Genomic DNA, 25,787 nt, shown 5'->3' with positions numbered 1-25,787 from the left:
AAAACTTATGCAGCGTAGATTCAATGTAGTGAATTGTGGTTCATCAAATATCAAGTACTATATTTGTAAAAAAGACAAATGAAGATATACATTGTTCTTAAATTTACTACAGCTGTCATGGAACCCAAATGAATCCTGTATCCAAAAGATGAGGTTCTTAGTATGAAATCTCCATTTTTTATGCAAACCCACAGGCTATTGCTACAATACACATCAATCTTTTTCAATCGATAGAAAACACTTCACTTGTACATTATGGGTGCTAGTAAAACAACGTGGAGCTGGAGCTTCAACAGCATACATTCAAACCTTAAACAGTCGTAACTGTAAAAGAAAACTTCACTTTGACATGCCAATCATTGTTACATAGTAGCAATCAAATTCTATAATTTTTGTTCTGAGATTGAAAGCAGTGTAGATATCCCTATGTGTCGTTATAACAACCATTCAATAAAATTATGTTAGGAATAGTTTTTTTTATGAATGTATATGAATCGTGCAAATTTTTGGAGCGTTGAAAACAGAGCATTGATTTCAACTTCAAGCGATAACTATACAATCAAACATGCATTCCGCTACACAGTGTGTGAATCTCTGCAATCGTCAGACACGTTTCAATCTCTTTTGCTACGATGGCATCCAACACCAACGAGCATTTAGTATTTTCCACGTTCTTGAATGAGACATGACTTCGAATCAACATTAAATATATCTATTGCTGAGGCATTACTTTTAGCTGAAACAGTCATTTTTTATGAAAATGTGGAAGACTGATAATCAGGAATTACAATTTTCAGAGCAATATAATCAAAACCAATCCGGACTCACCATCAGCCGGAATTCCAAGCTCAAAGCGAAGAACTTGGTTCCATCGATGGGAGTGCTTCGTCTTCTACGTAATGCTGCTGCACACCAATACAAAAGCCTGCGTGCAGGTAAATAGCATGGGATAAAGTTTTCATCTTTGCCTTCCCTTTCGATGTTATCTCTGCCCCAAGCTTTGCTGCACAGAAGAGAACCGGGGATCTGAACATTCTTCATCGCATGTTCATTGTCTGGTGGCCGATGAAAATCGAGCGAAACTACAGGAGAAATGCACACTACAGAGGGCAACTGGTTTTGCTATGCCAAAGGTCTTCACTCCACGTTATCTGGGCGCATTGCGGAAGAATAGGTCAAGCTACATCGGTAGGATGAACCTAGAAAAAAGCATACATCGGATCGATGTTCGCTAACACTTTTAGAAACCGTATCTTGAAACTCAACAAATAACAGGTAGATGATGAAAGAGCAGCCATTACGTGGTGGTTGCTTGGTGACATCTCTTTGCCCCTCGCATTCATGGTATACATCTTGAAGCCATATTAAATTGTCTTGAATAGGCTCGTACAGCTGGAGTAAAATAAGTCAAAATGTTTATTTCATCAATTTATTCAATCCATTTTTCAACTAAACAAGCTTATTTTTTTTACTTTCGCTAGTCCGTTCTACATAGCTATGTTATGTTTGGTATCAAACGAGCGCAGCTGCAATTTCATTTTTTTTTTAATTCCAAGTATTGTTCAGGGATTTATCCAGTGATTTTTTTACGGATTTCCCTAGAAACTATATACAAGATGGTTAGAACATACGCTGCTCATGCCGGGGACCTCGGATCGAATCCCAACTCCGAGTTAATCACCTATGGCAAAAAGGTTATAATGACGACTTCCTTAGGAAGGGAAGTAAAACCGTTGGTCCTGAGATGAATAGTTACTAGCCCAGGGCTAACAATCTCGTTAGTAAAGAAAACAAGATTTTCGTCCAGAATACTTTCAAGAATACAAGTTTTTTTTCTAGTGTTTCTAAGTGTTTTCAAAAATTAATCCTGAGAACCATAAAAAATCAGGATAGTCCTCAGTTCTTCAGAAATGTATCTAATGATAATTCAATAGAATTTCTTAGCATTTTTAAGAGACTTCTTTGAGATTCCACAATTTTTTTCAAATTTCTTCAAGTTTTTAACCAGGAAGTTTTATTGTGATACACTCAGAAACTACATTAGAGATTTCTGCTGTGCATCTTTCAGAGATTTCTCGCGTACCATTTCAAGAGGACCTATGTAATAATGAAAGATTCTCTCCTATCGTTATAATCCTATCGATTATAACAGTGCAATACTAAATCTGTCTGGAAGTTTTTCTCAACAGATCGAAAGACTGTGTTTTTGGCAAAAATGCAACAGAAGAGATTAATGTACCCCAGCTATATTGGAAAATTTCGATCCCATCCCCACCGCTCCCTAACGCTTTTTGTATGGATTTTTTATGATGGCAGGCTTGAACCTACCCCATCTACCGTCCTCAAGCGTTATGTAATTTATGGTGCCCTGCGCCTACTATATTTTTGTTCGCTATTTTCTGAATATAAGATATAACAATTCTACGGCTAAAGAAAAAGGAACGTCCATACAAATCTTAGTATAATTCTTCATATTGAAATTCAAGTTTAAAACATAATATGGCACATGAATTCTGCTTTCTGCTACAAATCCTTCATAAAAATAGTATGAATTATTGGAGCTTCAATGCATTCTACGAAATTAGTTCGCGCATTTCACAAAATATACAATAGACTTGGTTAAAATCCAGCATTTTCCATAAAGTGTGTCTAGTGTCTACGAACAGTGTCGGATTTGAGCTTCGAGGGGCCGGGTCAGATCTCTTGACGGTGGCCCTTGGTACAAAATTAACGGTAAACACTAACCATAGGAACGTTCAGTATTTAAAAAAAAATATCCGAAAAAAACACAAACAAAATATTTTACTCGAATTTGACTATACCAACGCCATTTCGTTAATGTTGCGTAAAATAAACCATCTGTATAAAAGACTTAAAAACTTGAACTATTATGGTGAGATTAAATTTTGACTTAATCAATCAATGAAGTCCAAAATTATTTAAAAATTTTCCAGTCGAAATGAAGACTATATGATTCCTCGAGATTTTCATCGAGATAGCAAAGAATATATTAATATTTTTTTTGATTTTGTTGTACATATTTATATTCAATGAATGGTCATTATTGAAACAATAAGGATATCTTGTAAAAATGTTCTGATTTCCTATCTTTATAGTTAGAAAAATGGTCCTATAGCGACTGGACTAAACAATATGCTTTTATCTACTCAATTTGTTGAACAAATTATTGTCTAGCGTTGCTTTACTCAGATATGTAACTAGTCTTTGCGGATAAGGAGCAATTGCTTTCAGAAAACGACATGAGCTTCACTCTCGGTCAACTAACAACTACCAGAATTAGCTATATAAGCCTTCCCCAAGAATCACACACTTAATTTAATTTTTTATTCACAAGCTTCGAATCTCGGGAGGTTGGGGTTGGGGTGCATTTCTCTCTTTCACCCACCCCCCAATTCGGTCCTGTCTACGAAACCGTGGCAGAAAACGACGGATGATTGCTTTGAATGAACGATCTACATCGTAACACATAGACAACCCGATTTTGTCAGCCCCCTTTTCAAATCTTCTTCTGGCTCCCTTTCAAAATGCAAGATAATTATCAATGGTTTTTCTGTTCCACATTTTGAGCATATTTAACAGGATTGTAATAAATTTGTAAAAAAAAGGTTTGTAATTAAACGGTGACAACAAAAAGTTCCCCGCGAAAGGGGGCTGACAGAATCAGGTCAGAACTGTATTAAACAATGTTTATTCAGTGCGAGTATTAACGAAATAGAGTTATACAGTTGACTCTACATAATTCGATATTGAATGGATCACCGAGTTAGGGAGGTACATATGTTATGGAACACAAAATTATTGCAATTGCGATCCAAGGGACCATTCAAAAGGGATACTATCCAACCGCTCAAGAACAACAAATCAGCTGGGAAGGATGGTATTTTTTTTTATGTTAACTACGTCTTACGCCAATATACTGGGTGTCAATTGAAAATCTAAAATGTTGCGACCGTCACGAAATTATGTAAGATTTTGAATACTAATAATTCAGCCATTTACCGGTAGATTTTCAATATTTTCCCACCAATCGGTCGGGAATTTATACAACATTTTACTCAAATTTAGAAAACTTTTGATTTTTGACGATAGACTGTCGAAAATTGTGAAAATGTCGACCCCTTTCTTACGCAACCAAACACGTTCAAACACGTGGGTTGGGAAGCACACTATAAAAGCAGACCAATTTCTGCTTCTTCGCTCATTCTTCTTTTGATGTTAACTACGTCTTACGGCAATATACTGGGTGTCAATTGAAAATCTATAATGTTGCGACCGTTACGATATTATGATAGAGTTTGAACTAAAGGAAGGCTGCAACTATGACAATCGACTAAAATTCAAATGCAGAAAATCACTTGGCGTAGTTAACGTCATGCGGTCGTGTCTTGTACACAACCCTCTCTGATTTTTTTTTTTTTTTGTTTAAGGCACTCTGTGCTTGTGGCCACTGCTGTGCCGGAATCAGTTCATCTGTATCTACTTTACCGATACAGATCTATTTTTAACTAATCTATATTTACATCTTCCACTCTCTTCTGCTTTTTTACTCTCACACCGAGCAGGTAGGAGGGAGTGCTCTGCTGTTAATCCAATCGATTTCCATAAACCATAGTCCATTGCTTTTGCGGTGGTTCATTTTTTCCGTGTTCCTGAGTCGTTTTGAGGCTAGCTGCCGTCGAAGAGGGTCACAGTTTGTCTCAGTCAGGAGGATGGATGTGCTCCCCAAAGCACGCTCCTCCGTGCGGTGTCTTCTGGTGGCTGGATGTTTTTTTTTTTGTGGAGGGGCTTTTCCACTTATGAAGCGGAAGCGTAACCTCAAGGCTACGGACCCCCCTAGGGAAGGATGGTATTGGAGCGGAACTTATTAAAATGGGCTCGGACAGGTTGGCTACTTGTCTGCACTGATTGATAGCCAGGATCTGGGATACAGAACAGCTACCGGAGGATTAGAACGAGGGAGTAATATAGGAGTACCCAATACATGAAAAATACGAAAATTTAGATTGTGAAAAGTACCGATCACCATTCTTAACACAGCTGTAAAGGTGCGATGGGCGGGGCACGTTGTGAGAATGCCGGACAACAATTCCGCAAAAATGGTGTTAATCTCGAATCCAGCCGGTACAATACGAAGAGGAGCGCAACGAGCTAGGTGGTCTGACCAAGTGAAGCAGGTTCTTGGAAGTGTGGGGCGATCTAGAAACTGGAGGCTAGCAGCCATGAACAAAGTTTGTTGGCGTAACATTGTGGCGCAGGTCATGTCTTGAAAGACATTGCGCTATCAAAAATAAAGTAAGTAACTAAGGTTCTCTAACTCGATATCGAGATACGAAATATCGTGTAAACGAGAGTTTTTTCAACGATTCCAACCCGGAATATCTAAGGATATCTTTATGAATCATCTTGAGAAAAGAAAAAGTCTTCAACGAATTTTCCAGGAAAATGTCCAATACATTTTGAGGATTTTTTTTAACAACCGGGATATATTCTCAACGCACTCTGATGTATCTTGTGTAAGTGCTAAAGTAACTCTTGATGAACTCATACACTGATCTCTCAAAAAACTCCTGGACTCTTGAGGAAGTTATAGAGGGTTAAGCATAAGCATAAGTATTGATGACCGTACAATTCGTAGTTGCTACTCCGTGATTGACCAGAATAATCGAAGTTGCACAAGGAACCAAGAGATGTAGCTTGGGAGTAGCTTTCCATTTTCAATGTACATCTTCGAGAACTCCAAAAAATAAAAAGTCAATAACGGCGCCGGCCACGTCCTCACGGTCATCGGGGAAGGAAAGGAATATTAGTGTGACATCTATTGTTACAAGAGCCCGAGATCACCTCTGCATCTCCATGGTTGTCACGGGAAGAAGTTTTGTTAGTGGGGAGGGATCATAGCTGCATGATCAGGATTCATCTTGGTAAGTGATGCGATTCATGCAACCTCAGTTCAAAAAATCACTTATCAGTACTCTACGGACATCAGTTAGTCGACACTTTTAGCGTCGAACCAGGTTATTTGTGTAATGAAAAAAATCAGGTAATAGGAAAAGTATGGGGGTTTAATGTTAATGTGTCTATGTTCGCGCTTTCCAAACTCGCATTTCGCGGTGCACCAGCTTGTTGCGAGCTCGCTTGAAGATGAACAAAAAAGCAATCCGACGAACGCCTGGTGCGCCGCGAAAACCGAGTTTGGGAAGCTATGGTCTATGTCAACACTTACAGTGACGAACTGTTCATATTTTGTTGAATCAATTCATTTAAGTAACATTCCCACCGTTGTCATGATAAAAATACATTTCATAATATATTGTAAATTTAAAATAAAAGCATGAAACGAGCTCACCAAAATGATCATCCGTCCTTGATTGAGCTGCTGTAGCTACTTTAATAAGCATGCTTATTTCACTATAGCAAAATATCACTCCGGCGACCAGTGCTGGATTTGGGCTTCGGGGGGCCCGGGTCAGATCTCTTTACGGAGGCCCTTGGTACAAAATGATCGGGAAAGCTTAGTATTAAGAAAATAAGATTTTCGGAAAGCATGTACATGAACCCCGTGCGCAAATCAAGCTTGCTGCGCTAGTGCACGCTACATGGGTATAAACAGCCACTAGTTACACATTCTCCTGTGTGCGTTGATAGTCATCATAAAAGTTTCTTTCCTTTGTAATTGTGAATGTTATATCAACTAGCTTTGTTCAATAGATTTTTATTGTTTAAAACAAGTTATTAGTTTGGCCAGTACCACGTAATAGGGTAAATGTTGAAAATAAAGAAAAATAAGATTATTTTTACCTGATTTGACAAATTGACAGGAACTTACTTACTAAAATAATATTTTATACTTTGTACATCTTTATTACAGTGCACGCTGACATAAAATCAACAACTACAAAGAAAACAAACGCAGTCACGAAGCGTGCACTAGAGCAGCGAGCACGATTTGCGCACGAGGTTCATGTACACCTGATACCTTTAAGGCCCTACTTAGCGTCCACGTAGGGACTTCAAAATTTTACCTGATTTTTTTCTTACCAAAACGAGCACTTTACAATAACGAACTAAAAACATTTCGTATTTTCGAAAAATAAGGGATGGCCTAGTGCCCAAGGCTAAAGTTTTAGTTACTTGCTTTATAATTTTAATGTTCCCGATATTAACAACAGTTTGGAAGAACTATGGACACTTAGATAACTTGCAGATGATGCTCTAGTATCTGTAAAAAGCCTATCAAGCGGAAATCCTGCAAAGACCATAGCAAAATTACCTTTATAATCTATAAGCTAATAATTTAAGAATCGGGGAAAAATAATTGTATAAAAATTCTGTAGATTATGGCCAAAATTATGATATATTCTAAACTCTATAAATATTGCTATATTCAAACGAAATATGTGGATTTGGGTCAAAACTGTCGTTAATTAGCTTTTAGTAAAATTTGATATATTACAAGAAAGCAAAGAAAATATTAATACAAATATATACAAATACAAATGGAAAAGACTACAGTAGAATATGGAAATATCGAAATTCCGGTAGGATTTCAGATAGAATAGCTGCTTCAGTATCGTGATAGCGAAATCAGGAAAATCCACGAATTATCGAGTATCTTCGTCTTTTCAAGATCATTCCAGGACAAAGAGCACTGTAATTTTGACAGTTTCTCTCCAAAAAGTTGCGACAGCTTGCTATTATTAATCCGCGAAAAGTCTTAAAGTTTTTGATATAACCTTGATGATTTTCATCAGAGAGGATTTTCATTGGAACTGGAAAAATGAGACAAACATCGTATTGAATTAGCTACTCACTTAAAAAAACATAATCTCATGTCATAATATCTCTGTTAGAAATGGTATCGGATTTGTATTTTCAATTTAAAAACATTAATCATTAATGTAAAAATAATTCATTGAACAGTATTCACTTCTCGGGGGGCCCCCTTCATCGGGGGGCCCGGGGCATTTGCCCCCTCGGCACCCCCCCCCCAAATCCGGGCCTGCCGGCGACACGAAAATTTGAGCTCGATTGCACTCGTGCGAACTAAAACGAGACCAGAAAAAAAAGTCCGGCGGCACGACGACGCAAAAAAAAATTTTTCTAATAAAGATAAAACGAAGTCAAAACTCAAACCCTCAATAGCACAAATCTAGAGAATCAGACGGCGGTTCAAGCTGAAAACCTGATGGATTGGTCACCACCAACGAATACCATTCGATCAAGCCCTCAGCCCGATCCACTGTCCGGCTCTCCAGACTTGTCCTCCTGAAAATCTGAGGTCCGGCTTCGATGCATCTCCACTACACTTTCTCTTCAAAACCTAAACCAGCCGAATCTCATAATTTACGGAGACGAAAAAAAAGTGACAGAACGATTTTCAACACATCCGTTCGCGCGGGCTGCCTACTGCGATCTTTCTTTTGAGGAAGTCATAGACGGTTCTCGGAAAACTGCTAATATGATAATACAAACTATTGAAATCTCTAGATAATATCATGCACGATTTTATGAAGAACTTGCTTAAAAGGTCAATGGAATAATTGCTGTAGTATTAACTGGTGTGAAATTCAAAATGAACTTTTGAACAATCGACACTTTACTTAAGAAACTACCCGAGAACCGTTTGTAACTGCAAGAATAATTCTTGGATGAAATTCTGAAGAAATTTCTAAGGAATTCCTGTTGGAACACTATGAGGATTCTTTAGGTAGAATTTATTAAGCAAGAGTTGGAAGCATTTTTTTAGGCAATTTGAGGAAGTAATCGTGGATGAAATCTAGAAGAATCCATATGAAAATGCATCGAAGTCTAACAAACTTTATTGAAACTCTGAAAATAAAATGGAAACTTTCGTGGATTTTCTTGACAGAACTCCTTTAGAAATCTTTGGAAGGTCTTGAATAGTAACAACTGGAAAATCCGTGACGATCGCTAGAGGGATCCCTGGAAAAGTCCGGAAAGTATTCCACAATAAATCTCTGAAGCAATAACTTGAGGAATTACCTACTAAAGGTTTTCCTCGAGGAATCTAAGAAGACATTTCTAAAGAACCCGTGGAATAGTCTCTCATTGTTCCTCTAGAGTTTTGCATCACTGCTGTAGAAGAAGGATAAAAGGGACTTTGGAGAGAGTATTTGGTTAAAATAGACGTCTTCAACCAAGGGCTGCACGGTGTATTTTTTTCGTTTGACGATACGTTTCCACCGACTGGAGCGGAAATCAAACCCACACATCGTGACTCGATACTCCTAAACGACTGACGTCGCTAACCACACGGATACGAAACCCAAATAAACTTACATTAAAATTGTGACCAAGTAGCTAAAAGGAGCCCTATTAGCTGCCCAACAGTATATTTAAAAAAAAATGTGTACATACGCTTGATGCGACGAATTCTGCAGAACAATGAATCAGTCGATGATACCATCACAGCAGTTTCATATCATGTGGACCCGGAAAGTGAACCGATGCCCGAAAGGAATTCCACGTACAACGCGAAGCCTCTTGTTCAATCGATGGATGAGATTTTGTGAACGCTTTATGCACATTGCTACTATGCCAAATGTTGTAGCAGAAGCCACACAGAGAAAAGCTCTTCAGGTAGGTAGACAGGCAGACATCGAAAAGGGGCAGCTTTATCTCTGACTCGCTGCCAACGCTGTTGAAGAATCGCATCTGTGAGGTGGTCAAAAATCTCTGGTTATTAAATGCAAATTCAGAGGCCTTTGCGTTGTTCTCTACAAACAATGTATTACTAATCCCACCATTATAAGAATAGCTCTCGGATGTACTGTGACACCTATGTGTACAAGAAAAAAGTCAGATACTTCAAGCTGTGAAACTAATCGAAGATATAGAATGCTGATGCAACCATGTTATGATTCGTTGATTGAGTTCCAAAATTGGATCGAACTAGAGTCATATCAAACTTTATAAAACTTAAGAACTTATAGCATGGGACATACGACAACTTGATATCGAAAGGTATCATTGAAAATGAGTTCTGAATAATTTGTAGTAAGAACTGTAATACACAAAGTTGAGTTGATCTTACATACTCAGATAATTAATTGAGTCCTCGAGCAATTGTAGTTAGACTCCTGATCTAATGTAATTTGCATCTAACTAGGTCACGCTCGAGATCGTCGCCCAAACTTGGTACATCTACTGCGTGGTTCTCTTGGTCTTTGCAGCGCAAAATCCAATAAAATGGCTCGACCTTCTCCTCAGCTACCGAACACGACTACCCACACATTCAAACACCAAAGCGGAGTACGGACGAACGACACGTTATCTTTTTGTTGCCACAGCAGCTGCCAAGTTAGGGTGGGGATTTCTGAAGCGAAAACTTCCCGGAATAGGCAAAACAATTCCAAGACGTAATAGGTCCATATTCGCTAGGTTTCATTTAATTTTGGAAAACAAATCTGTTAGTTGAACTAACTTTTGAATGGATATCATTTATGCTGAACTCCGCAATTTGAAATGGCGACGCAATCAAATTCAATCCAGCAGACCATCCGTTGAAATTCCAAGTCTTGTTCAATCGATGGAAGCAAATCGTGCCTTTTCTACGCTATGTGGTGCTGCTACGTAATGCTCTCAACTCCACACAATCAAGCTTCAGGCAAGCAGGCAGACAGCAACAACAGCAGCAAGGGGAAAAAGTTTCATCTTCGCCTTCGATGCTGCCAGCCAAGCCCAGCCACATGTCGTACTACAGAGAAGAACCAAGTATTTGAACATTCTTCTTTGCACGTTCACCGTTCGGTTTTGGTCCACTTGTAAGACCGGCAATCGAACGAGTCCAGAAATGTGCACAACGGAGGGCAGCTTGTTTCTATCATTCGCTCTGCCGTTTCGCTTGCTGTTGCTCTTATTATTGAATCTTTGGTGATATGGCCTGGCGACTGGCCTGGTAGTATTCGTAGTGTATATGAACGGTACTGGAAAACTGGACCTGCGCCCTAACTTACCTCGTTCGATGTCGTCGTTGGCCTGGGATGTGATGAGTCTTCCTGCTGTTGAAATCCATCCTCGCAGGCAGCCGTCAAGGTTTGTGGCTCGGCGATATTAATCTCCAATTGCAGATCTTTCTCCTGCTTGATGTGGATTTCGGGTAGAACATGATGGCCGGCCCTTTGACGGATGCGGTCGTCATTTGCACGGCACTGCTCTCGATACGAGTAGAAATCGTCGATTTTTGCGATACAGGCCTCGCATATCATCGCGTTCTGATCGTCCCCCTCGTTGATGATCTGTGCGTGTGGTGGCGAAAGCGGTGGTGTGCATGGAAAGATACAAAGGAGAATGGAATTTAGTGTTTCTGCTTGCCAGAACTGTGGATCGATATTTTCCCTAGCGTTTTCGCAGGGTTGATAGCAGTTCAATGGCTCAAACAGATTTCAGCAGTGATTGATTACAGTTTGTTTGAAATCTTCTTTTAATAAAAACTATTTACTACATCAACCAAGTTGCTGATACGAGGTACTGCTAATTTATATTCCACGAAGAACCCTTTCGGTACACAGCTTCTTGGAAACCATAAATATACTTGAGTTTTTTTTTTTGGACGCCAACAAAAATATTAATAAATGTTCTAGCTGTTTAGTGGAATTCTATGATTGAATGTAAAACACCGAAATAAGTACAATAGTACTCAATTCCACTAGAGTTTGTATTCCTTGACAGATAAGCGTTTTCCGACCTCAACTGTAAGGCCGAAGTCGAGTCTAGTACACGACACTAAAGACGGCCTTACAGTTGAGATCGAAATAAGCGTATCTGTCAAAGGATGCAAACTCTAGTGGAATTAAATGGTATAGCACTGAATTTGGGTTTCATTTACTTAACAAAAATATTTTTTATCAAAAGCATTGAGGTTCATTTTTTAACGCTTATAGTTTCCAACATTAATTTGTCAATTCAAAGCTTGGCTGCTGCATCAACTCGATCATTTTTTTTTGTAAATTACTGACTATTGAATAGAACAATTTTACTAGGTAGTTTTGAATGTTTTTTTTCTATAGGTGCCAAACATACCTGCATACTGAACAATGATGATAGAAAAGTTATACTCCACTCAAAAGTAAAGTTCTTTTTTCCTGGTCATAAACGCCATATTCTACTCAATTGATGGATTTAGAACCGTCAGTAAAAAGTTTAAAGTAAAAAACTTTCTCACGTCGCTGTGGGACAAATTTGAGCTCAACCATTAGAAAGAGATTCGGGGTTTAATTGCGTGGGAGAAATCAAATACTATTCTCAGCTTACAAGAGCAGATACGTTCTTTTGAAATGTTGTTGCCGAAATGAACAAAATGGTAAAATGGAAAAGAGTATATTTTTCGGTCAATAACTGAGGAAGAGCTCATAGAACATTGGGTTTAAACGCAGAATCTGTCAAAGTTGGGTCGTAACACCAGTAAGAACAGGAAAAAGTAAAACATACTTTTTACCCTGATCATTCCAAGCTTGGTGATACTGAATATAGGGTTTTAGTGCTAGTATGTAATGGACCCCTTGATAGCTGAGATTCATTCTCGACGCTTTTCTGTTAACGTTAACCAACGGTAAACGCCGTTAACGTTAATTTTGTTTCAGATCAACGTCAACGGCGTTTCGTTGATTCCAATGTTTGTTAACGATAACGTCAACGATTTGCGTTAAATCAACGTCAACAAACAACGTTAATCAAGCCGTTGATAGCCTGTATGAAAATTTTTTGCTACATAGATAAACAAATTGTTTCCATGCAGCTATCGTTACCAAGGAGAAAAGAAAAAAAATTCATGTTCACATCTATACTGCCCATAACTGCATAATTGTAACATTTGACCAAAGTAGGCACTGAGTAAATGGAATACCAAGTGTGCATTTCATTGCAGTATAAGAGGAAAGTAAAAATTAAAAAAAAATACCAGGAACTCAAAAGTGCTTATTTGAACCTGAGATTTTGTACAACTCATATCATATACTTGGTGAATAGTCAGAAAATAATTCTGACAGAAATTTCATTACTATTACATTACGAGGCACATTAATAAACTCAATGTGACTGTTATGCGGTTATAATTACCAATGTGACATAACAACTTGGTATTGTTTTCGAATTTTCTAGAACAATCTCACAGATTTCATTTAGTTCATCGAAAGTATTTATCATTCGATGACTCTCCATGGTATTAACTCCAATTTGTCAAAAATGTCGAATGTGACTGTTATACAGTTATGGGCAGTATAAAAGGTTGACTTTTCTTACGAGTGTTAGATTTACTCGGCCGTGTTCAATTTCCTTTTTTTTTTTGTTTTTTAATTGCACGGTTGAAACAGTTGAGTTCGATAACAAATTAATCGATGTTCGATCCGTACATACAAGAAAACAGATTGCGTCGTGAATCGAAGATTAGTTGATGAAGATATTTTACAAAAGTACCAACGTGTAAACACTTCAACGACCGAGAGTAACTGTGGCAGGCTAGTAAAACATTGTTTTTTGATCTATTGGAATGAAACTCCTGAAGCCGGTCAATCTCAAATGAACTTCTCATAACATCTTGTCATTTCGAAATCTCAATCCTTCAGATCAATATCACGACATTTCAGGACAGACCGAATGAAAAATGCTGCTGAATTTCTATCCCATGGACAACGTTAAAGAATTAACGAAACGCCGTTAATCGTTGATCAACGTTAACAAGCCTGTCTTGGATGGATATACGTTTTGTGCAGCCTAACAACAAGTTCCATGTCTTTACTTCATAGGGCCCATTCACATTTTTTTAATTCAGCATATGGTGGTAAACTCGATTTCAAGCCTTGTACCTAGAAGTACTGGGCCTTCCTTAGCTGAGTGGTTAGCGTCCGCGGCTACAAAACAAAGCCATGCTGAAGGTGTCTGGGTTCGAATCCTGGTCGGTCCAGGATCTTTTCGTGATGGAAATTTCCTTGACTTCCCTGAACATAATGTATCATCGTACCTGCCAAACGATATACGAATGCGAAAATGGCAACTTAGGCAAAGAAAGCTCTCAGTTAATAACTGTGGAAGTGCTCCTAGCATAGCATAGCATAGACTGACTGTACATGTCAATGGTTGCTACTCCGTGATTGATCCGAACCGGTAATAATTGCACTTCGATCCAAATGAATAAGGGATGGGATTTTCTGCATATTCTCGAAGTGCAATTTTAGCAGCTCTCATATTATTGATCAATAACGGCGCCGGCCAAGTCCTTAAAGTCAGTTGGGAATGGTAAGGAACGTTATTGTGTAATGATCGTTGCTTCTAAAGACCGAGAATACCTCTGCATCGTTGTGTTTGGATGGGCATCTAATTCTTCCGAAAGAGGTGCACTTTGCGAAAAAGGAACACGTGATTGTTGAGCTGAAATCGAATTCAGGTTAACTTCTGCGTTCATGAGTCCTCTCATGGCGTAGTGGTAACGCGCCCCAACTAGAGATCGGGGAGTCGTGAGTTCGATTCTCACTGAGAAGACGTGTAAGTTTTTCGCAAATCTTCACATCAATTTGTCCATCTAATCCAATTGCAATTTATATGTAATGTTTAGCTTTTCGGTAGTTGTTAAACTTCCACTCGGCTGGTTAGCCGTAAACCGCGATTCATAATTAAAAACATGTATTCTGTTTAATATTTATTTTGCACTCGAATTGTTCAAAATTATCATAATAAACATACCTTAACCCCAGGGCTGGTAGCAAAAAGTGGTACCGAAAAAAGTTGTTTTAGTGACCAGATTTGAGAAATAAGTGACTAAAAAGTGACTTTCGATTCTCGAAAAAGTGACTAAAAGTGACTTAAAAATCAAACCATAATCAGTTTTATTTCAATTCTACTATACTGTTTTACGATCAATATTCAATATGATAGGGAATATTCAATATGATCTACTGCAGGTAGTATAGGTCTAGTGGAGTATCATATTTGGACATTTTTATTATAGGGTAGAAGCACCGGTTTTGGCCAGCCTAAGAGAAAATGTCGATAAAAATTAAATGGGAAGCCGTATTTATACTACAAATATGTCAAATGCAAGCTTCCAATCCATATTATGTGTATAAAATATCAAAACTGAGCTATAATCATTTTTTCGCTTTGAAAATCCCGTTGGTCAATATAGGCCAACGGAACCAGTTTCGGCCAGAGATTTAACTTCGGTTCCTAAATTGGCCAATCGCATTGATTTCTCATGAGAGTGGCTAAATTAGGAGTGGCCTGGCCAAATTAGGTGTATGGGAGTTAAAATTATAAGGAGAATGAATTGTTTTTCCTTATGTTTTGAATCAATTTGGACGAGTAAATGAATGTTGCTCTATCATGTGAATGTGATCTACTGAACACAAAAGGTTTCATGCTGATTGGCTATGTAAAACGGTGTATAATCCTCTATGGCTACAACTGGCGTATGGCCAAAACCGGTGCTTCTACCCTACTTCCAAAATTTCAAGATATTGCCTAATTTTTTTGCAAACAGGAAATAGTTATTTATGCAACAAGTTGCAAAATGATGATTTTTTCAGCACGAGTTGTACATTTATCCAACGAGGCTCGCCGAGTTGGATAAATACAACGAGTGCTGAAAAAATCGAGTTTTGCAACGAGTTGCATACAACTTTTTTGCTATTTCGAAAAATGCCATTTCAGCTGGATGAACTCTAAAAGCACAAACAAACATTTCAAGAGATTTCACATGGTCGTACAGCCATGCCTGAAACTAAGCATTCAGCATTTTTCAATCACGTAGGCTGTGATACAATCGTCAGTCTGGGTAGGAACCAGATCGCACAACGGAAATAGACTCCAGTGAAGTGACTTGCCCTGGAAACCAAATAGAAAGTCCCTTCACTCGAGTTGAGAATTGTCACCTCGCTATCCAACAATTCTCACAACATACGCAAGTCGTAGAATAAACCCTAGAATCAGATGCAATTGTGCTTATTCTTTGCGGCATATAAGGCAAGACGAATTGGTGAGGTGTCAACTTGCTCCCATTTGATTGGTCGCCTCACATCACCCGAGGTGAGAACGACTCGTCTCGATTCACACGCCGCGCAGAATAAGTACAAATGACATGAAGAGACTGGGTTATTCGGTTGACGCCTACAAAAACAGTACTGAAAAGTAGCACTTTTCAGCACTGTTTGTTTCGGTAGGAAAAGTAGGCCGTTATGTTGATCAACTTCTCAATGAAAAGTTGGTTGATTTGCAACCGAATTGCAAAAATTAACATTTAGGTACGTAAACAATTCTTTTTTAGAAGATTTTCATTCTTTTCAAAATTGTATGTCTTTTATATCACCCAAGTATTTTATTTAGCAAATTTCAATAAGAATTTGGAAAATTTGTGAAAACAATTTTTTTATCATTTGGAAATGTACATCCAAAAACGCATAAAAAATAAATCTTAAAAACAGCTAAAATTGAATTCAATTTTAACTGTGTAGATCCCAAAACTTTTCTATGACTTCAAGTCGATAAGAATTTAAGATTCAGTTTAGAAACATTGTAAGCGTATAGATGAAGTTCCGTCAAATGTAATATTCAAAGAAGAATGCTTTCTATTTAGCTTATTATATTCTTCTTTAATGATAAAAATCAGGTAAAAGTTTAGGGGAGGGATTATTAGAGTATGTTTAAAACTACTAATTGAACTTTAACACTTCACTTTTTGCAAAAAATAAAAATACTAATTACTAGTGATTTTAGTATTTTATTTTATTTTTATTTTTTTAGCAGAAAATGAAGTGATAAAGTTCAATTAGTAGTTTTAATGTTTATGTACAAGAGTTTATGTGGACACTTTCAGTGACGAACTGTTCATATTTTGATAAACCAATTCATTTAAGTAACCTGTCCACCGTTGTCATGAAAAAATATATATCAGAATGAATATATTGTATATTTAAAATAAAAGCATGGAACGAGCTCACCAAATTGATCATCCATCCCTGATTGAGCAGGTGTTTATTCAGCATGCTCATTTCACAAAAGTAAAATATCACTCCGGCGACGCGAAAACCTGAACTCGTTTGCACTCAGAGCGCGTGCAAACAAAAACGAGAAAAAAAAATCGGCGACGCGACGACACAAAAACAGTTTTTTTTTTCTGGTGAAGATGAAACGAAGCCATAACACAAGCCCTCAAGAGCACAAAACTAGAGAACCAGACAGCGGTTCAAGCTGAAAACCTGATCGATAGATCATTACTCATCAAGCTCTCAGCCCGATCGGCTGCCCGCCTCTCCTGGCCCGTGCTCCTGAAAATTTGAGGTTTGGTATCGATGCATCATCACCTTCTGCTTGGGCTTTGATGAAGCACTGCCCACAGAACGCGTATTGAATTGACTTGAAAACGAAGTGTTAGATAATGGAAGATAAACGTCTAACTATCCACCACAAGGTGCAAAAATACTATTAAAAGGAAATACATGAGCTACTAAAAAAACTAAACACTAATAATAACTTAGATACTATTACAAATTACGTGGAACTCTATGAAAGATTAACTTTATTCCAAGCTTTTTTCACAGGAGAACCATGACCAAAATTCTGATACTGACATGAAATTTATCTGATGATGACCTTACTTAAACATAGCCTAAATTAAAAAAAGCCGATTCATAATTTTCTCATGAAAATGTAGCTCAAAATAGTTGAAAAAAGTGACTTTTTGACGAAAAAAGTGACTTTAGTTGAAACGGCTTAAAAAAAGAGACTTTAAAGTGACTGGCTTAAAAAAAGTGACCAAGTCACTAAAAAGTGACTCGCTACCAGCCTTGGACTTAACCCGTATACGCCTGAGTGAAAGCAAAAATAGTGAAATCCTCACCATTCTTAACGGATTCAAATAGTTTTTTGTCAGTATACTGGCACACATATCTAGTTTCTAAAAGTGACCAAAGGATTTCGGGAATGTTCCTGTGGTCGGAAATATTCGGGTGGGTCACTGGGTTAGGTCGGGTAAAAAAGGGCTTTTTTTGTGACACGCCCAGTTATTTTTGTTCATTTGCACTAGCAATAGTTTAATTTGCATATATTACTATGATCTGATATTCAACATTCTAAATGAAGAGGAGCCGTTTAGAGTGTACTGGGTGTGGCCTCTTGGACTAAATGCCTTGAATAACCAGCTATATATTTGTTGGATACTAAACCGTTTCAATTCTTCAACAGTAGAGATCAAACATATACTGAAATGCGTTCCTATAGGCTTCGGAAATCATCGTTACTTGAAATTTGCCTACCTCCAGCGACACAGAAGTGGAGCACCCTTTTTAGCCGACCTGACACTGTAACCCACCTGAATAACTCCGACCACAGGAACATTTCCGAGATCCTTGAGCCACTTTTAGAAACTAGATATGTGTGTCAGATAGCCGTAGCGGTAAACGCGCAGCTATTCAGCATGACCATGCTGAGGGTCGTGGGTTCGAATCCCACTGGTCGAGGATCTTTTCGTAAAGGAAATTTTCTCGATTCCCAGGGCATAGAGTATCTTCGTACTTGCCACACAATATACGCATGCAAAAATGGTCATTCGGCAAAGAAAGCTCTCAGTTAATAACTGTGGAAGTGCTCATAAGAACACATCTGAGAAGCAGGCTTTGTCTCAGTTGGGACGTAACGCCAGAAAGAAGAAGAAGAAGATATATGTGCCAGCATACTGACAAAATATTATTTGAATCCGTTAAGTATTTGCTGAGCGGTGAGGTTTTTACAGTTAAACCTTCATGAGTCGATGTTCCATGATTCGATATCGACTCATGGAAGCATACTACAGTTAACTCTCCCTTACTCGATATTCCGTATCTCGATATCGAGTTAGAGAACCATAGCAAAAGTTGGTTTCCATGGCTAACTCGATGGTCCCTTGGATCGCAGTTGCATTGGTTTTGTGTTCTGTAACTCGATACCTCCCTAACTTGATGGTCCCTTCAATATCGAGTAAGGGAGAGATGACTGTAGAAATAAAATTTCATGGTTACTGCGATGGTCCCTCGAATAAGCTTTCCAAAGGATTTCTGTTCCATGAGTCGATGGTCCCTTCAATATCGACTCATGGAGGTTTCACTGTAGTATTTTTGTTTTCACTCAGGTCTATACGGGTTAATTGCCCAAATTATAAGCTTTTCACGACAAAGGACAAATTTGTACATGTTTGTGAATATATAGAGTATTGAAACGAATAGTATTACGGTTTTTACTGTGGTTGCTATTTGAAGCATATATGAAGAGTATACTCTAGCAAATCATAATGATACTAGATATTAAAACACTGAAAACCCGAATTTAGTACTGTACCATTTACATCCACTGGAGTTTGTAGGGGAAGAGCACCAATTTTCGACCCAGCACTAATTTTTGACCCACCCATACGATTTTGGCCTACTTTGTATGAAAATCCGAAAATTGGCACAGAATTCTTGTAGGTCGAAAATTAATGCTTTTCCCCTATCATTTGACAGATACGCGTATTTCGACCTCAATGGATCATTGAACACGGTGGTTTGCGATTACCCTGTAATGGGTGAAAAAATACCCATTATCGAATAGCGTACCGATCTGTCAAAACATGGGTGAATTTGAAAACTCAAAATGAGTAAAAAAATACCCATTTGTTAAAACCATTGTTGATCTCATAAATGGGTGAAAAATAGTTATAAAAAGCGTACATCAATTTGCAGAGAAAATTATCGTGCTTCTTGATTCTTATTGAATTTTCCATATTATCTCTTTTATTAAGTACTGGGATATTCCATAAAAGCGGTAAGTGATGCCCGTTTCGAATATTCATTCAAATAACTAAACTTGTTGTTTTTTTTTCAGGAAATTTCAGTTTAGTTGGAGGGTTGCCCCGGTTTGGCATCACCTTTCATTCCGGCACAATGTTACATCGATATTTCAGCAACAAAAAGTGCTTAAATATATTTTCCATATGTTCCATATAATAAAATAAACCAAAACTATAATTTCTCAATTGTTTTACTTAACGATAACGTGAATTATCTTCAAATTTGTGATTGTCCTCTCATCATTCTCGAAATGGGTAAATTTTCACCCATTTTTCAACGCGGGAGCGTTTTGCATTAAGGGTAAAAATTTACCCATCCTATGACATAAACTGGCTTTACTCTTTAATGAGTAAACCGTGTTTACTCATTAAATGTGGAGAGGCACTTCTAGCGGAAATGGGTAAATTTTTACCCATTAAAGGGTATTCGCAAACCACCGTGAAGGCCACTCATTTGACCCTCGTCAAAGCAGCGGCGCCACCGTATATGGGATTTAAGATTGTGACAGCATTGCTGTTCTGTCAAACACTCACGTCTGCGGTGACGCTATCTATGCATTTCATAGCGACCGTTTTGGTTATTTTAATGATCCATTGCAAGACCATCTTCAGTGTCGTGTACTAGACTCGACTTGAATTCAACTACACGACACTGAAGCCTTACAGTTGAGGTAGAAATACGCGTATTTGTCAAAGGATACAAACTTTCTTTCTTCTTCTGTTCTAGAGAAATATGAATTTCTCTTCAAGGCCCGTCTGGATCAGCGAAACCTCCAGATTTTGCCGCAAGATGTTGATGTAGGATTCTGCCGTCATTATTCCGTCGGTTTTCACGAGGCTTCCTACTCCACTCCATGAAAAACACCCCCAGACCATCACATTTCCTCCTCCATGCTTCACTGTTCCTTGGATGTGGCGCTCTGCACCACAAACGAGCCCGCCGCTTTCGGTTAAACAGCTCGAGCTTCAGGAGCGCTACATCCAAGGAACGGTGACGCATGGCGGTGTGATGTGATGAAATGTGATGGTCTGGGGGTGTTTTTCATGGAGTGAAGTAGGAAGCCTCGTGAAAACCGACGGAATAATGACGGCAGAATCCTACATCAACATCTTGCGGCAAAATCTAGAGGTTTCGCTGATCCAGACGGGCCTTGAAGAGAAATTCATATTTCTCTAGAACAACGACCCGAAGCATACTGCCAAGAAGACCAAGTCTTTCTTCCGGTCGTGTCGGATTAAACCGCTGGAATGGCCTCCACAAAGCCCAGACCTCAACCCCATCGAGAATTTGTGAGCGATTCTCGATGCCAGGGTTGACAAAACTGGTGTTACCAACAAAAATAATTATTTTGAGGCCTTGGAGCGTGCCGGGGAAGAACTAGAACCACAACACCTACAAAACCTGGTGAAAAGCATGCCGAAGCGCCTCCAGCAAGTCCTTAAGGCCAAAGGAGGACACATTAACTATTAAATTGCTTTTTATTTTTCTTAAATCATCTTTTCTGGGGTCAAGAAGGAAGTGGGCACTTTATTTTGTCACTATTTTTTTTTTTCAATACAAATTGATTTTCTTTTTCTTTAAGTAAACCTTTTTTTAATCAAATTTTCGTAAGTGCAACTTTAAAAGAATATCAAAAATAAAATATCAAAAAATATTTAAGTGTGTTAACTTTAATTTGAACCAAATCAATGAGAGAAATTCGAAAACTGGTAAGGTGGGCACTTTCTTTTGCCTATCAGTGTAATTAAAACACTGTTTTTGAGGTAAATTCCGGGGTAACTCATATTGCCCCCATTTCCCCTATACATTACAACTTAAAAACAACATTTAAGACGATTTAAGCAACAAAAAGTATGTGGAACATCTATGACAAAAAATATGACGTGTCTATAGATTTATAGCATCATCCTACCCTACGGTAATCTACAGCGAAATTGATCGTTCTGAGGTCTGACCATAATTTGGTTTCATTCGCGAAGTACGGAAATGTCGAAATGTCACTCTTACTTGTAGAATAATTGAGCAACACATTTTTCCGTACGGTAGGTATTATGGGTACACGCAAAAACTGTGCGGTAAAAACTACCATTTTAGGGGGTTAACTTAAGCGCTCGCACCGGCTATTTTCAGCAGACCAGAAATGCGCTTAATTTTACCATTTCTGTAGTCGAAATCAGATTGTTGTAAATTATTTCTGTCGAATGTACCAGTAATGTGGTGGGATGTACCGTAACATAGTAAATTGGTCTGAAATTCCATGGTAGTTTCAAGAATGGGCGTAGTCAGCTAAAATAGTAATTATTACCACAGATTTTTTTTCCCGTGTAGGTTCATTTGATTCGCACGGCGTTACCGACGTTATGAAATCAGCTCTACTTCTCAGCAGCATACAACTCAAGTAATTTCGGTATCGGAACCATTCCTTGACCATTTTTTGTTCTATCCTTTTGCACAATACTTATGAACAGCGTGCCAGCCAATAAGGATGATGTAACAATATCCTAATGGCATTCTAGAAATGAAAAAATGGGTTCTGATTTTGGCACGGCTCAGTTTTTGGCAACTGAAAATTTCGACTTTGTTTGCAAAAACAAAATACCACTAGGGAAAGTGTACCAGTTATGGCTATAGTGGTTCCCTAATTTGGCCATATGCAAAATTTGGATAACTTTTAAATGTTTATTTTTTATTTTTTTTTTTTTAATGTTTTAACATAAAGATTTTTTTACTTAGGAGAAGGTATCGACCGTGATTGTTTTATTTTATTTTGTTTTACGGCTATAGCGGTCATGCGACTCAAAGCTAAAGGGAGTCTATAGAAACAAATGATGGAAACGAATAGGTGCATAGGCGTCGCAAGGGAGCGACAAGATTGAAAATTTTTAATTAGGTGGTGAAAATTGAGCAAGCCATTTTAAAGTCAGTATGCATCGAAGCGTCCTGTATTTTGCCTAGCTTCTCTCTGATAGCCTGTGTTGGTAGCAAAGCTCAAAGCTTTGAGCCAACCCTTTTCCAGTAGAGAAGCTAGGCAAAATACAGGACGCTTCGATGCTTACTGACTTTAAAATGGCTTGCTCAATTTTCACCACCTAATTAAAAATTTTCAATCTTGTCGCTCCCTTGCGACGCCTATGCACCTATTCGTTTCCATCATTTGTTTCTATAGACTCCCTTTAGCTTTGAGTCGCATGACCGCTATAGCCGTAAAACAAAATAGATTTTTTTTACTGTTAAAACACAAAAGATTTTCGAAAATGAGAAGGCATTCAAGATATCGCGTATGGCGAAATAGGGAACCACTATGGCCATAACTGGTACACATACCCTAAATCCCGTATTTTCCCGTTCATTAGGAATTCCCGGGTTTTTTTCCGAATGGATGGACACCCTGTTTATGCTACAATGAAAGGACCATATATTCCATCAAGTTAAGGGAAACATCGAATAACAGAATAACAAGTAAGGGAGAGTTGACTGTAATTGGATTTTCACAAAATGAAAATGGTTTCGAGGTATCGTAAATTCAAGTGAAATTGATCATCGTGTCACACGATCTGGGGCCCAGATAGCCATAGCGGTAAACGCGCAGCTATTCAGCAAGACCAAGCTGAGGGTCGTGGGTTCGAATCCCACCGGTCGAGGATCTTATCGAGTTGGAAATTTTCTCGACTTCCCAGGGCATAGAGTATCTTCGTACCTGCCACACGATATACGCATGCAAAAATGGTCATTGGCATAGTAAGCTCTCAGTTAATAACTGTGGAAGTGCTCATAAGAATACTAAGCTGAGAAGCAGGCTCTGTCCCAATAGGGACGTAACGTCAGAAAGAAGAAGAAGAATAAGTCACACGATTTTATTTCTTACTTCTAGAGCACGATCATCAATCATCAATCAATGCATTGTTTGGCTCAACTATTGTCGAAATGTATGTCGTGAATTTTTTTTTGTATTAAAGAATGCTTATTTCTACGAAAATAATGAAAAATTCCATAACCGTGTTCGATGTCGTTTTGGCAGACATCAATAAACTTCTAGGTTTAAACAAGGATTGACCGTGAACTACGTTTCGATGCTCACCTAAATGCGATCAAGAGGAACTGCCAAACAAGAATCAATCTTCTCCGCACCTTATCCAAACCGCATAGGAGCAGTAACAGAAACATCCTTGTCAGAATAGCAAAATCTATTATCAACAGCCGGCTCTTGTATGGTATTGGCAGGGCCGCATTTACGGGGGGTCCAAGGGGGCCATGGCCCCCGGGCCCCCACATTTTAGGGGCCCCCACAAATCATAGTAAGAAATATTTCAGCGTCAGCTGTGTTCACTGTGTATTTTCCAGAAAACGATGAAATGGTATCACATTTTTTAAACCACATCTAAAGTTCTGAATGAAGTCTCTAGGTGAGACTTACACAAATCAAAACACAAACAAAATTTATTTAGTTTATTTGAATATCGCTTTAGCGGTCATAAGCAAAGCATTACGATGTCGGGGTTGGTGGTCTGATGGCTACCGCTTCTGCTTCATATGCAGAAGGTCATGGGTTCATTCCCAGGCCCGTCCCTTTCCTCGTACTTTGTAGTTGTATATCTCTCACTTGCTTCTATCTTCCATTCTAAATATATCACACTCAAACTATTCGTTCATAGCAAACGCTAGAACCAGAGACGGACAAGAAACCGTTTCCCTAACGCTTCCTACTTCCACGCGCACGCCTTTCTTACGCCTGATACATAGGCAGTCTGCTAACCACAAAAGCAAACCTATCTGCCATGCCTTTCCCCCAATCCATACACTCCCGCATGAACTGACGTGGAAGCAGTGGAATATACGGTCTACGTGGGAGTCAGTTCAATGCATCATCAATTCCTCCCCCTTCCCCTCATTGGTCTGCATTCTGACGTGGCAGGTGCCATTGTTGCCTAAAAATAGAAGATCACCAGCACTTATACACTGAGGATGCCTGTTAGTCCCAAGCAGTCATTCGGTTGGTTCCTTGTGTAAGTGCAGCTGATCTGGCGATACTGGAGTGCATCCACGGGCGGCCAATCAAGCTCAAGCTCATAAGCAAAGCATTACGATGTTTTTTTTTTAATTTAAACAAATAGAAAGAACAGCAAACAAAAATATCAAATCAATGTTACCGATGATGAAAAGGCCAGAAAAGTTCAATGTGTAAGACAAAGGAAATCTACAAACAAATTATAAATATCAATAGTTCTTTAACCTTTAGAGTATGATCGTTCCTATATTTTAAAATGTCATTTTATTCAATAGTACCGTCGATGAGGTGACAAAGGGTAGTCAGAGGGTTCATAAAAGATCAAAACATAATTTGAGATATCTAAGCAAATATTTGAAATATATATGTAGAATTTTATTGGAGCCTTCTTTCTAGAGGTCAAAAGCTATTAACCAAAAAGTAGATTTCTGACACAAGTAGTCAATTTTCAATAAATCATTAAGAACAGCTTGAAAATAACGCTCTTCTAAATTGCTAATTTGGGATGTCATAAAACATTGAACTTTTAGAAGAGTGAACACTATTTTAAAATTTTATAGTAATTTCCATCACAATCATTGCCATTGGTGAATAATATCAAACTTGAAAAGAGGACAATTCCTCTGCTTCGTTCCTAATATGGACCAATTCCAGTTTCTTTGAGAATAGGTAAATTTCCATACATTTATAAATCAGTGAACATTAGGCATTACCCATAAACGTATCACCATACACGAAAGAATACTTCAAATCAAATTACAAGAGTTGTCCTACTATTATAACTTCATTATTTGGAAACCCATAATTGAAATTACTTTGTGGTACGTAGCTAGTTTAAAGCTGGCGACTGGTAGTAAGAACCTTTCCTAGCATGAGTTATAATTGAAATTATCTCGTAGTCCATTCCAAAGATCATATCAAAAAAGTTTTCTGATGAAAGGCCCCCATAA

General features: G+C 38.2%; 1 protein-coding gene across 1 annotated transcript in view; it reads right to left on the bottom strand.

The window, feature by feature from the left end:
* The window catches only part of LOC5578982, a 72,927-nt gene that overhangs the window by 44,115 nt on the left and 3,025 nt on the right, over window positions 1–25,787 (bottom strand). The window contains exon 2 of the mRNA XM_021857295.1: window positions 10,998–11,279. Coding sequence (XP_021712987.1) covers window positions 10,998–11,279 — 282 coding nt within the window. The remainder of the gene's footprint in view (window positions 1–10,997; window positions 11,280–25,787) is intronic.

The sequence above is a fragment of the Aedes aegypti genome, chromosome 1 (genome assembly GCF_002204515.2).
Source record: "Aedes aegypti strain LVP_AGWG chromosome 1, AaegL5.0 Primary Assembly, whole genome shotgun sequence".
In the NCBI taxonomy this organism is placed as follows: domain Eukaryota; kingdom Metazoa; phylum Arthropoda; class Insecta; order Diptera; family Culicidae; genus Aedes; species Aedes aegypti.
This window is presented reverse-complemented; position numbering and strand designations above follow the sequence as displayed.